Source organism: Mus musculus, chromosome 10 (assembly GCF_000001635.26).
Source record: "Mus musculus strain C57BL/6J chromosome 10, GRCm38.p6 C57BL/6J".
NCBI classification, from domain to species: Eukaryota; Metazoa; Chordata; class Mammalia; order Rodentia; family Muridae; genus Mus; species Mus musculus.
The window spans coordinates 53,738,651-53,752,489 of record NC_000076.6 but is presented as its reverse complement, the minus strand read 5'-3'; the positions used below and the strand labels follow the sequence as shown (position 1 = coordinate 53,752,489).

At 45.1% G+C, this 13,839-nt stretch overlaps 1 protein-coding gene across 22 annotated transcripts in view; it reads left to right on the top strand.

Annotated features, from left to right (window-relative positions):
* The first annotated feature begins 1,212 nt into the window (after positions 1-1,212).
* The window catches only part of Fam184a (family with sequence similarity 184, member A), a 118,243-nt gene continuing 105,616 nt past the window's right edge, over positions 1,213-13,839 (top strand). For 5 of the 22 annotated variants that reach the window (XM_030245347.1, XM_006512897.4, XM_006512896.4 and 2 more), the window contains exon 1: positions 1,213-1,777. In XM_030245347.1, coding sequence (XP_030101207.1) covers positions 1,610-1,777 — 168 coding nt within the window. In that variant the 5' untranslated portion in view covers positions 1,213-1,609. The remainder of the gene's footprint in view (positions 1,778-13,839) is intronic. The other 17 variants (XM_017314134.2, XM_006512893.4, XM_006512889.4 and 14 more) reach the window with 7 other exon arrangements.

Below are 13,839 nucleotides of genomic sequence, written 5' to 3'. Positions count from 1 at the left end.
TCCTTGCATGTTAAAGAGGAAACACATGAAGTGGAGGAGCTCAGTTGTGCAAAACCGTATGGAGAATGTATTTTTTGAAATATAAGTATAATCCTACAGAGTTTGTATTACCATCACCTAAAAGGACCCCACCTCAACACAGGATACAAGTTTTTATTTGTTGTTTTTAAGTCGTTTTACCTAGAAAGGCAGAGGTGCTAAGAAAAAGATCAGTATAAAGTAATATATTTAGCAAGGTGGAAAAAGTACGCATAATGCCAAATCTTGATACAGCCCCAATATTTAAGGGCAGATATCTTGTTTCCCTGTTGGGTTCTTCCCTCTATATCCCAGTCCTATTCTAATATCTAGCCAATTACATTTTCATATTTAATTATTCCAGGCTTCATCCCACCGAGAATTGGGTGCAGCTGATTGTAGAGGTATGGTCCTCCAAACATAGGCCCTTGGCATCGCTTCATTCTAGCCTGGCACACATTAGGTCAGTATGACCCTGAAATGCTTGAGTTTGGATGAGTTTGGGAAGACCAATCACGTGTAGGATTACGGATCGGATCTCCCTCTATTTCACCACCACTTCTCTAGTGTAGAGATGCTTGGCCTTAAGATCCTATGTCGGCTGTGGCTGGGCCTGCACACAAAAAGTACATGCAGAGAGGCTCTGTCGAGCTTCCCGCTGCTTGTTGCTAAACGAAGGTCACCATCAATTTTTTATCTTCTTTGGACGATTCTTTTAAAAACTAGATTGCACACTCAGGCACAGGGTAATAGCCAAAGGGTGCAGACTGTGGGAAATGGGTGTGTTAAGGAGCTGGCAGCTGTGGGTCTGCGCGGTGAAAAGTGAGACAGTGCTGCTGGATGCAGTGGGAACTCTCAGGCTGCAAGGTTGTAAGGCCTTGTGCGACTGTGAGAGGCCTCCGTGAGGCAGGGCGCCTAGTGTGGGGCTCAATCGCTGTGTAGCTATGGGAGTGTGGAGGACAAGTGCTGGCGGCTGGAGGGCCGAGGGGTTCAGGGCTGCAGATTGCGGGGTCGCAGATTTGCCGGTTGCAGGGACGCGGAGCTATGGGCTGGAGGGTTGAGGATGAGAGTTTGGCTGCGGGTTGAGGAGCTGCAGGTTGGAGGTTGCGGGTTGGAAGGATGCGGGGCGGAGCTTGGCTGCGGGCTGAGAAGCTGCAAACTGGAGGACTGCGGGGCGGGGAGCTGCGGGGCGGAGCTTGGCTGCGGGGAAATGACGTGGCCACCCTCGCGCGCTCGCTGAGCCCCCGAGCCGCGCGTCCTGGTAACGGCGCTCGGCGGCTCCCGCGTCCCCGGACCCGCCTCCCGCCGCTGCAGCCCGCCCCGTCTCCGCCTCCCTCCGCAGCCCCGGCGGCCGCGGAGTCTCGGGGCCCGGTGGCCGCTTCTTGCGGGACGCTAGCCGCGACGTCGCCAAGCCGAGGCAGGGGGACGCGGCTGTTGCGGGCGGGCAGGGGGCTGCTGGCTGCGGGACTGGAGGGCACGGGCCGGCGGGTCGGCAAGCGGTCGCCCGGGCTGTCGCCTGTCCCGTGTCGTCGCCGCGCCGGCCTCGCCCCGCGCGCAGGGACAGGTGCCCCGGCTGGGGTCTGCCGGGAAGATGGCGACCCCGGGCATGAGCTGGCAACATCACTATTACGGTAGCTCCACGTCCGGGCCGGCCAAATTCGCGACCTCCCCAGCTGCCGCTCAGCTGGCAGGGCACAACATGGACTACAGCCAGGACATGCACCTGAAAATGAGCAAGAAGATCGCCCAGCTCACCAAGGTATGGGGTGCTGGGGCTCGGGGTTCAGGAGGGGGCTCCTAAGAGAAGCAACAGCCAGAGTTGCCTCCTGGTCCCTCCAAACTTGGGTGGAACGCTAGCCACCTAACTTGAGCTACACCGCACACCGCACACTGCACCGCGGGATTTCCAGGGCTTGCACTCCATAACCAACCGACTAGGGGTAAACCTGCACAGAGCACATGAGGGCTTACTTTCTGGGTTCCACAGGAGTAATGGACTTTTCCTGTTGCTCAGGTGCCTCTGCCAAGGGCTGCACGAAGCACCGCGCTACAGTACTCGGTGAAGTACTGTACCGGTTTACCTAATATGACCCGGGATCCTCGGAGTTAATCGGTGTCAGGCTACTGGTTACACAGTTAATGAGAGGATAAACTTCCCGAGGTTATTCCGAGGACTGTAGGAGGGTAAAACATACCTTGCGTGCCATTTTAAGGGATTTAATGAGTCATTCCTTACTTACCCTCACAAGATGTCAAATAAGGTTTATTAGATGAATCACACCGCGTTTGCATTTAGTAAATGCCCCATCTTATCAGAAGACCTGCACATCACCTGCACAGTTTTCCAAGCATAGTTCAGGGTGGTGTATGCCCGTTAATGAGTCCTTTTTCGAATTTAGTAAAATACTGAATACTGATCATAAGGGTTGGTTCTGTGTAGCTCTTACCCAGCAGGCTCACCCTGTGTGGGACTGATCTAGGGTTTCTGGAAGTCACACATGGGGACCAGGTTCCCTAGGACTGTTGCAGTGTTGAAGAGGAAGGTGGGCTTGAGGGTCACTGCTCGATAATCTCTTGAGATCTGGCTCAACTCCATCATACAGTTTCCCTGGAGTTTAAAGAGAGGAGGGGGGCACACTTGTGAAAAGGGAGTGAAGAGACGGGGGAGGAGGATGTGATCGATCGAGGATTCAAAGATAACGGGAATGAGTGAAGGGATGCATAGAGACACATGATGAAAACAACAAAAACCACGTGATCAAGACTCACCCCATGCTGAGCAACACGACAATTTGTGGAGTTAGTTTTCTTCCTTTTTGGATTGTCTGTCTTTGTTCTAAGCACCATCCTAAGAGATGCTGCACGTTCAGTTGGTACCGTTTGCTTTTGTGAAGGGTCCTGAAACCCAGAATGGAAGGGATGTAAACTGTGGTAGCCACATGTTATCAGAGCATTTACATGGATGAGGCTGAAAGTCCAGACTCCCAGGTGGTGTTTCATCTTCAGAATGCAGGTAGCCACAGCGAGGCTCATGGGTTGTTATTTCTTCTGGGTTTTTCTTGCACCATGTCCACATCTGTGTTCTTATTTTAGATTGTAACTCCCTGAGACTCCTGTGACTAACACTCCGTAGGTTAGACATGGGCCTCTGTATTTAATAAAAGCTGGTTTTCTTCAGTAAACTTTACCCCTTTCTATTCACACATTCAATTTCCTGTCCTTTTTTTTTTTCCCCCTTCAGTAAAAGCAATTCAGCCCGGCTGGCTCAGGTGGGATATTAAGAGGATGATAGTATCTTTCTCTCAAATATAATGAGCCAGGTGCTGCTGGCTCAGGGCTTCTGTTACTGCTGAGGGTTGCCCACACTCTGATTTCCTGTTTGTAGTTACTGTATCTAACCCCCCTGTTGGCTTGGAAGGGCTGCAGACATTTAATTCCTGGTAGTAGACTTTTGGTGTAACACAGTTGACATTTTAGATTGGTTAGTTTCCTATTAGAGGGCTGTCCTGTGTGGCACAGAGCTACTTAATAGCATCCTTGCCAACTGTGGGTGCAAGTTGCACATGCCTCTGCCCTGCACTTAGAAGTGACAATGGACAACTCTACAGACATCACCAAGTGTTCCCTGGGAGGGATAGTTAGGAGTCATGTTGGTGAGGGATGATTGCCGTGAGTTTTACTGAAATGCCTAAGGCTTACCCCGCCCCTACCACTGGCCTTTATATTTCGTAAGATACAACCTGGCAATGAAGCAGTCTAATAACAGATCCATTTCAGTCTGTCTCACAAACCTTAAAAAGCTGCTTCCCTTATTTATCACCTTAGAAATTGTCAAACTCTGTCGTTGCATATGCTTATTTGTAAATAGTATGCCATAAACCTTACATCATGAATGTCCATATAAAAGGATTGTCAGAAGGTAGATGTTCCATTGTATCTGCTGCCTGAGATTTTCATAAAGAGTTTACTAATGAGTTTATATCGGTAGAAGGTAGATGTTCCATTGTAGCTGCTGCCTGAGATTTTCGTAAAGAGTTTACTAAAGAGTTCATATCGGTAGGAGGCAACTTTAAATAGAACTATGGTTGGAACTTGACTTTTGGCTTTTGTTTCAAAATAACTTATTGTTATTTTGAAATAACCAGTGGAGTAGGAATTTGGGGTTAAAGAAGAGCGCTGTTGATAAAGTGCTTGCCCATGAAAACTTAAGGACCCGTGTTTGATCCCGAGAACCCACATTAAAAAAAAAATCTGGGGGCTGTAGCATACATTTTGAATCCCAGAGCTTGGGGAGCAGGAAACACAGGGATCCCTGTGGCTTGCTAGACAGCTAGTTTAACTAAGGCAGCAAACTCCAGGTTGAGGGAGAGTAAGATGGAGGGTGATTGAGGAAGACACCTGGTATCATCTCTGGCCTCTATACATATACACGTGTGTGAGTGTACACACAACACACACACCACCACCACCAACAGCAATAACAACCAACAACTCCAACAACAACCAAAGAATCAAATGGACTCTTCAGCATTTGAGAAACTGCATGATTAAGAGCATGCACGGCTGATTTCACACACTGTCGTGAGTTGGAAAGTTGTTGACCTGGAGCAAGTCATTAACCCTGAGCCTTACTCTCCTACGTGTAACAATAGGAATAACAGTAGGATTCATAGGGAGTTGTAATGGCATGTGGCATCTCTTAATTACAAGTGTCACTGGAAATACTTATTATATATTTCTTAAAGTATTAAGGAAAAATGGGTTAGATACTTTAAAAAGTTTAAAGTATTTTGTTTTAACTTAATATTTTTTTTAAGGACAGGATCTCACTACGAAACTCAGATTAGCCTCAGAGTAACAGTGACTCCTGAGTTCTGGGCTTATAACCCCATCCATACTGCATTTATTTTGAGTGTTTCCCACTCTGCTCTATTAAAATATCTATTGAATAGCAGTTTCAAGATTTCATATCCTGATTTGCGGTATGGTTTTGCAAGGCATGTTTTAGAGACTTGACTATCTCTGATAAGGTAGAGAGGGATGCTCATTACTGTAGAATGTACTTGGTGAGGCTTATTTGATTCCTCTTTCCCTTTGGTGTCTGGGATCACGCCCAGAGCCTTGTGAATGCTAAGCAAGCACTCTGCCCCTGAGCCATAACCCTCAGTTCAGCATATCTGTAACTAATGAAAATACTCAGTGCGTGATATTTACTCAGATTCTGTTCCCAAGAACCCAGGAGAGCAGCCTTTTCATGGAGAATAGCAGTTCCTAGTGCCCTTTTTATACACAGGGTGTTGGTGGGGAGGGGGGTGGGCAGAACAATCTCTGCTTGTAAGTCAGGAGTATTTAGGTCGTTTATGTCAAGAGTTGCAAATGAGTGCTGAATTGGTAGTTGATTCCTGTGTTGTGGCATGTTTCTAAAATCGTTAGTGGCTAATTTCAAGGCAAGGAAGAGGCCGAATGGATTCTATTCTAATTTGTAAGGCTCCAATTCTGTACTTGCCCCTCTGTTGACTGCTTAGAGTCTTATGTAAAAAGCAGAGCTTGGAGATGCAACCATGAAGCAGCCTTGTGAAACAACATTTTAACATCGCCCACCCCCTCCAACCTTCCCTCCCTTTAAATTTCCTTCTTAGGACTGGAACATTTTTCTGCTATGAATGGACTTGATTTTTCTAGTTATCCTTAGACAATATAGATTATTCTCAAGGTAATAGGTAATCGAAGTCTCGGATTTATCAATATGTCCAGTGCAAACCAGACAATCTCCTGGGCAGATGTGCAGGCAAAGCTTCCTGTACTCAGCCGACCCTCTGAAGAGGCCCTGCCTCTTGCGGTGGGGAAGGGAGGCAACCGGGGAAGGGATTTCATGGGCTTTTGGGCTTCTGGCCTGGTTTCTGCTCTCCTTTCATTGTCTCAGCAGCCCCGCTTTCCGACCCTTGTGAAGTGATACAAGGAAGGACACAGAGCGGAGGGAGCAGCTAAGAAGTTCCCTGGAGTCTAACGCAGTGCTTTCATAGGTTTGACGGGCAGTTACAGCTCAGTCCTCACCTGTGGGTCCCCACCTCCCGGCCTCAGTTGCCTGAGTTGAGCACTCTACCTTCCCTGGTAATAAACAAGGCATCGAAGTTCTGACTGGTTGCTAGTTACTCCTCAGCCTCCTGGGGCTGGCGCTACCTTTATCTTGAGTTTGTTATGGTCTCTTCAAGCTCCAGATAATGACCCTTGGCTGGACCCATGTGACTCCATTCCCAGCTTGCTATGTCTCTTGCCTGTAGGACTCACATCTGGGCTGTGTGTGTGGTTTTACTCCTGTGTGCGTGCATGCGTGCATGCGTGCATGAGTGTGTGTGTGTGTGTGTGTGTGTGTGTGTGTGTGTGTGTGTGTGTGCTGCTTCTCATCCTGTTGATGCTTTAAGGGGATGGATCAGGTGCCAGGTCCATGTTTGTCACAGTGCTTGAGGTGTGAAGTGTCAAGCTCTCTAAGTGTTCCCCTCAAAGCTGTCTTCTCAGCTTCAGTGTGGGAGAGGCATCTTTGCTGAGACCCTTCTCTGTAAGGAACACCAGACCCATTCTGGGCTCTCCACAAAGCTGTTTGTTACAGCAGCTAGCCTAGGGGGTATCCTACCTCAGCCCCATTTAACTTTCAGTCTTCTTCCTTTTGGCATTTGAAAGAGTGCTTTCTTTGGCCACCTGCTTCAGAATGCTGCTTTACTGTCTTTGGCTCTGAGTAGAAACTTCTGTTTTACTCTCTTGCTATTTAGCTTGTACCTCTTCAGGCAATTGAGCTTTTGGTACACCTCATCCCACGCATCACTTATAGTTATGACTTGCAGGTGGTAGACTATGAGCCTGAGAAAAAGCTTTCTGTTTGGTCTTTAGCATCATGCCTGTTCCTTGCAGTACGGAGCTGTGGCCTTTGCACCTGGCGCTGCCCTCCGACCAGTCTGGCCCATTGGGACTTCCTTACTCTGAAGGTTTGTAGGATGTGCTGCCCCCTTTATTCCTTACTTGATAATTAGTGATGCAAATTTGTCACTAGTGGTCATCACGTTTATGACCGTACTCATTCCCCTTGTTTGACTGTCGGTAGTTTGGCTTTAGGAACCGTATCTTTTATTTCCCATAGCTTTAAAATGAAAACATTTCACAGGATATCAAGGTTACTGAGTATCTGTTGAGGAGTTGGTAATATGAAAGGAATTTTATTGCAAAGTAGAAAAAGTCAGTACTTTTGAGAATTACATCCGCTGTCTTCCTGGGTTAGCTGAGTTAAAATAGTCTCAGCTGTTTAAATGAGCACTGACAGTTCATAAACAATATAGTATATAAACAATAGTTATTAAACTATTGATAAGGGCTATTGAACTTAATTTTCATATAAGAAAAAAATAAGCTAGTTGTCTACAGTTTAACATTGTCATTTCAGAATGCAATTGATTTGCTGGTTTCATAGCGAACATTCGTTTTAAAAGTTTTAATATCGTTTGGAACTGTTTTCCAACATTCCAAACAAAAACGCATTTACGCAATGTGAACGCTGGTAAACATTTCAAGCAGACTCATCTTCTCTTCATAGATAAACTGATTTTATTATTTATTTTTCCGATTATAATATAATTGCATCATTTCACTTTCCCCTTCCTCTCTCCAGGCCTTCCCACAGGTACCCTTGCTCTTGCCTGTGGCTTAACCAGTTCGGGCCCTCTTCTCTTGGAGAGTGTTCCTCCCGGTCTCCCGATCCCTTAACTGCATGTAGGTCTTTGTCGAGGGTCCCGGCCACCTGAGCTTTTCTGTTTTATGGATTGAAGTCATCCTTGCTTAGGTCATATTTAGCTAGTTATTGTTGGTGAGACTTAAGGTTGTAGCTTCTTGGACATTTATAGCAAACACAATCCCACCACAAACTTCCTGCTCCTCCCGTACTTAACAGTGTTTCCACCCTCTCTTCTGCAATGACCCTGGGCCATAGCTACAGGAGTTGTTTTATAGACCTATCAGTTAAGACTGGGACCCACAACTCTGCATTTTGATTGGTTGTGGCTTCCAGTCATGCTCTCTGTGGCAAAGTAAAGGCTCCTTGATGAAGGGCAAAAACTACACTTATCCATGGGCATAAGGACAAATACTTAGAAAGCAGCTAGGGACTATGCTGGTTAAATAAAGGGTTCTCCTCCAAGATCCATGACTTCACTTGCACCGAGCTGTTGGCTAGGTTTTCAGTGCTAGGCATGATTTCCCTCGTGCTGAGTTAGTCTCAAGTCCAATTAGAAAGTTGTTGGTCAGCATTGAGGCAAGTGCACCGCTACTGTGCCTTAAGCGTTATTGTGCCTTGCTGGGCATTGTTGTGGCTCAAAGGCACCATAGCTGGGCGAGACTATGTGGGAAGCTTCCTTCCCTCTGTGGGAAGGTTGCATGCAGCCTTCTGGTACCAGGGAAGAGGCTTTCGAGCCAGACCCAGCTCAGGTCCTCTGGGTGCTGTGTCCAAAGTACATGGTGTCTTCAGCAGTAGGGATGTACCTTCCACCTTTGGGAGGTAACTGAGGGTAACCGAAGTAGTTTAAAATGTTTTGGGAATCTTATATGCAACCCTGCAAAGAGGCCTCCTCCTGCCTAGTGTTGGGGCTTTTGTTAGATTGTCTCTGGCTCTTGGGGGGAAGCAATGTCAGCCTAGGTGGGAAGATTTTATTTACACTATGTATGTATGCCTAAATGGGAAGATTTTATTTAAACTATATATGTAAATATGTGTGTATGTGTATGTATGTATATACATATATATGTACATATTTTTATGTTGGTAAGTATATGTATGAATGTATATGTATGCACAGACTCATATGCATTATAGATATATTATGTAGACACACAGTAATATAATTCCTTATGACTTTTTCAGACATTCTTTCTGCTATTACCCTCTGTTCCTTCTGTATTATCTCCCTCCCTAATTAAAACTCTCCCCATTTTCCTATTTCCCCCTTTGGGTCCCTTGTACTTGCTTTTTCCTCTTTCTGCTTCCCCTCCCCCACACAATGGCCCCCTTTACCCCCTCCCCCACACAATGGCCCCCTTTACTCTCCTGCTCTTTGCAGTTACTCCAGTTACAATCATACTCTCTGTTTTTAAGAATTAGATGCGGCTGCATAATACTGTCTAGTTTGGGTTTCTAAGCTCCTACTGTAAGTAGCCTCATGCCATAAACATCTGGCTGTTTCAGCTCAATGCTAGCACACGCCAAATGCAGCCCCCTTCTTTCTCCCATGTTACACTGCAGCTCTGCCATTGTCTTGTGCGACAGCGTGGACATAATCTTCTACTCATATTTCCCATGTTGCACTGCACCTCTCCTATTGTCTTGTGCAGTAGCATGGACATAATAGACTAGTCATAGCTGAGTGGATTAATTTCTGTGATTTTACTAATGTGCACAAAACCATGATATCCAGATAGCTATAGTTAGTGGGGTTCTGTAATCGTAGCATGTGGGAGCTAAGGCAGGAGGATCAAGATGAGTGTGAGGCTATCTTTAGTTACATAGTGAGTTCCAGACCAGTCTGTGCTCTATATAACAAGTCCCTGTTTCAAAAATAAAAACAAACAAATGTAAAACCACAATATCCTATGAATTGCCCAACCCCTGCCCTCATTTTAAAAGGGGCATAGGAAGGATAGGACTGCCTTTATATAGTCAAAGGAAACTCGGGACAAAATTTTAGACTCTAGCTGGCTTAAACCACTCATGTACAGACACAGAGGTTGAGGATCTGAAATTATGGGACACTTATATTGACTGTCAGGACTTAAATTCAGATTGTTCTGTGTGGGTAGCTGAATTTACAAGTCTTCCCCCCCCCCCCAAGTTTTCCCTATTTCCAGTTTTACTTAAGAGGTCACAGGTTATTTTGGTTTTTTTGTTTCTGTTTTTTGGTTGGTTTGTTTGTTTTGTTTTTAATTTATTCACTTTACATTCTGTTCACTGCCCCTCCTCCCAGTTAACCCCTCCTACAGTCCTTCCTCCCATCCCCCTCCCCTTCTCCTCTGAGGGGGTGGAAGCCTCCCCCTGGTTATCCCCCCATCAAGTCTCTGTGGGACTAAGCACATCCTGTCCCACTGAGGACAGACAAGGCGCTCAGTTAGAAGGACATATCCCACTTACAGGCAATAGCTTTTAGGACAGCCCTGCTCCAGGTGTTTGGGACAGACATGAAGACCGAGCTGCACATCTGCTACATATATGCGGCAGGGTGTGGAGGGTTTGGTTCAGCCTGTGTATGTTCTTTGGTTGGTGGTTCCATCTCTGAGAGCCCCAAGTGTCCAGGTTAGTTGACTCTGTTGATCTTCCTGTGGAGTTTCTATCTCCTTCCAGGCTTATAATCCTCTCCCCAACTCTTCTATAAGAGTCCCCAAGCTCCAATCACTGTTTGGCTGTGGGTCTTTGCATCCCTCTGGGTCAGCTACTGAGTGGAGCTTCTCAGAGGACAGCCATGCTAGACTCCTGTCTGCAAGCATAGCAGAGTATCATTAATAGTGTCAGAAATTGGTGCTTGCCCATGGGATGTGTCTCAAGTTGGGCCAGTTATTGGCTGGCCATTCCCTCAGTCTCTGCTCTATCCCCCTTGCCTGCATTTCTTGTAGACAAGATATATTTTGGGTTGAAAGTTTCGTAGGTGGGTTAGTGTCCCTATTGCTCCACTGAGGTTTCTGGCTGGCTACAGGAGGTGGCCTCTTCAAGTTCCTTATCCCCAATGCTGTGAGTCACAGCTAAGCTAACTCTCCATTGAGTCTTGGAAGCCTTCCTTATCCCAGGTCTCTGTCATGTCCTGGGGATGCACCCCACCTCCCCATCCCCATCAGATGCAGATTTCCAGTTTTTTTTCATCTGGGAGGTCACAGTTCTTATGTCTATTATTGGAGCAACATTTTACATACCATCCAAATCAACAGATATTTGATAATATTGAAACCAATCTTCTTCTTAACCATACTGTACTAATTCTTTAGACTTCGGCTGTGGAGATAGCTCAGTTGATAAAACACTTGCTATGCAATTATCATATCCAAGTTCAAGCCCAGAACGTATGTTTAAAAAAAAAAAAAAAAGCCAGGCATGGTATTATATGCTTGTAATCCCAGAACCAGAAAGGCAAAGAGAGGTGCATAGGTGGATCCCCGAGGCTCACTGGTCAGCCAGACTAGAGTTCTAGGGCCAATGGGAGACCTTATCTCAAAAAAAGAGAAAGAAACGAAAAAAGAAAAGAAAAAAGGAAAAAAAAGAAAGAAGAAGAAAAAGGAAAAGAAAGGAAAAAGGCCTGGTGCCTGAGGAACAACATACCTGGACCCCTCCCCCACTACCTTCCTCTATATTAGGTAAACATATTATTTTTGTGTTTTTTATTGACAATGACTAAATTGCAGACTTATAATGTTGTTAACTGAGTTGACTGAGAGATTGTCTTGCTTGGTGTGGATATTACTACTGAAGTCTTTTGAATGTTTTTTTGTTTTACTTTTTGTTTGGTTTTTGGATGTTGCTTAACTGTGTCGTTTCTTAGACACAATTCCTTGAAGGCTATAAGCGGGAAAACCTCCTGCCTTCAACGCTTTATTCCTTTGTTCCATTTGCTTATAAAACCTTCCATCTGCCTCTTCCTAGCAATACCTCAAGAAATGGAGTGAATGGTCCAGATTCAGTTGTTCCATCTACATATATATGTATGTTTCATGTATTATAGTAACCGGTTGAATTGAATGATGTCAGCTGCTGGACTCTAAATTCTAAAATGATGAGCATCTCTGGAAAGTTTGGATCTCTTCCATGTGACCTGGGCATGAAGAGGAACCTTGGTCTTCAATACCTAGTTAGATGCTGGCTGGCAAAGGTCCTACAGATCCTTTGTGACTATGAAGGACATTAACTGTCACAGTTGGTACACAGTAGGCCCTTTTGGAGGTAGACACCTGCAGGGAACATTTGCTAACTGAATTTAGCATTAAAAATGGAAAACAATGTTATAAAATGATAGCTTGGTGGAGGGTATGTTGCCATCTGGTTCATTTTCTGTTTTAAGCCCATTGAAGCTATAGTAACTCTTTTAGATTACCTGGTAACCAAGTGGGTCTTTGAAATAATACACATTGAGTAACTCTTATCCAAAATGCTTGAAATAGAAGTGTTTCAGATTTCCAAGATTTTTATTTGTACATATTTGTGTAGATTTTACTGGCAGAGAGCATTCCTACCTCAAAAAGTCCAGGGTGCTCCAAAATTCAAAATGTTTGAGTTGCTTGACAATGTTTACAAAGCTTTTAAGAGTAGGGGCACAGCATTTGCCTGTAGGCTGAGTTATGAGAGAAGGTTTGGCTAGAGGATGGCTTGAGCTCATGAGTTTGAGACCAGCTTGGATAATAGTGAGACTCCATATGGGGAAATATAAACAAAGAAAAAAATGTGGGGATTTGGGAGTATTTCGGATCTCACTGTTCAGAAGATAAAGATCTTCACCTTGTCCTGGAAAACCACAGCCGATCTCTTCTTATCTGATAGTGAATTTTGGAATTGCTAACCTTTGCACATGGGAGATTGCCAGCTGTAGTCAGTGTTTTGGTATAATTAAAACATCTGAAACCAAAGCCAATATTGTAGAAAATATTTTCTTAGTTACTGCTAAACTGCATCAACAGACAGCTGTCATTCTTAGACCTTGAGCTTATGCACTTAAGAATGTCATCCTTCCTACCACAAATGGAACAAAATTGGATGAGAAGTCAAGTTGGATGCGTACGTGTGTGTGTGTCCTGTTCCTCCTGCTTCTGAAACTTTGATATATACGTGGAGTCTCAAAGCTCTGTAGTGCTCATGGGAGATGGAGAAGCAACCATGGCACCCGAGGTGGGGACTTCAGCCTTAGCTGTATTTGGGAAATTCAGTTTCTCCATAAACACTAAGCTAAGTGCTTTTAATTACTTATTTCTGTTACTACCATATTTGGGACACACACAAACACACACACACATATAATTTGATAGAGAAAATAAAATACTGATCATCACATAATCATAACATTTATGAATAAATTGAGAATCCTACTTATACTACTACCTTACTATAGACAACTTTTTCTATTTGAAGTGGAAAGTTATATTAATGCTCTGGTCAGACAAAGAAACTGTTTCTTAAACACTTCCTTAATAAGGCTTTGGTGCCCAGATTTGTGCATTCCATTCGGGGGTTACAAATCTCCTTGGTGTATTTAGACAGGGAGTAGAAAGAAGGAATGGAGGGAGAGAGTTCAGGAAACCTGGGAGTTAGCATATCTGTATGGGGGCCAGAGTGGCACCCCAGCAGAGCTGCAGCAGTGTTCACGAGCCAATCAGAAGCCCCCGGGAGAGCTGCAGCAATGTTCACCGGCCAATTAGAGCCGTGGCTTCCTTACATCTACAGGATTGTGAGTTACAGCTTCCTCGGAAACATTTTCACCTCTCTGAACCTCATTGTAAATTGACATTAACAGAGCCTACTGTGCAAAGTTATTGCAAAGGTCAGATGAGATAATTTATGAGGCACGAGGCGGTCAATAAATGTCAAATTCTGTGCACTCTAGTCCTCCTCCCCACCCCATCCGCCCCGGGCTTAGCCTCTGCCAACACTGTCTCTAATCCAAAGTGTGTTTTGTTTTGCCCGTGGTCTCTTGGATGGAGGGATGTCTCCCATCGTTGAAAACCATAGCTAGAAGCAAAGGCTGAGGAGTAACGAAAATCCGGTCAGTTCTCATTATTCAAAGCAGGTCACATTCCATGTTCTGTTTTCTCTGGCAA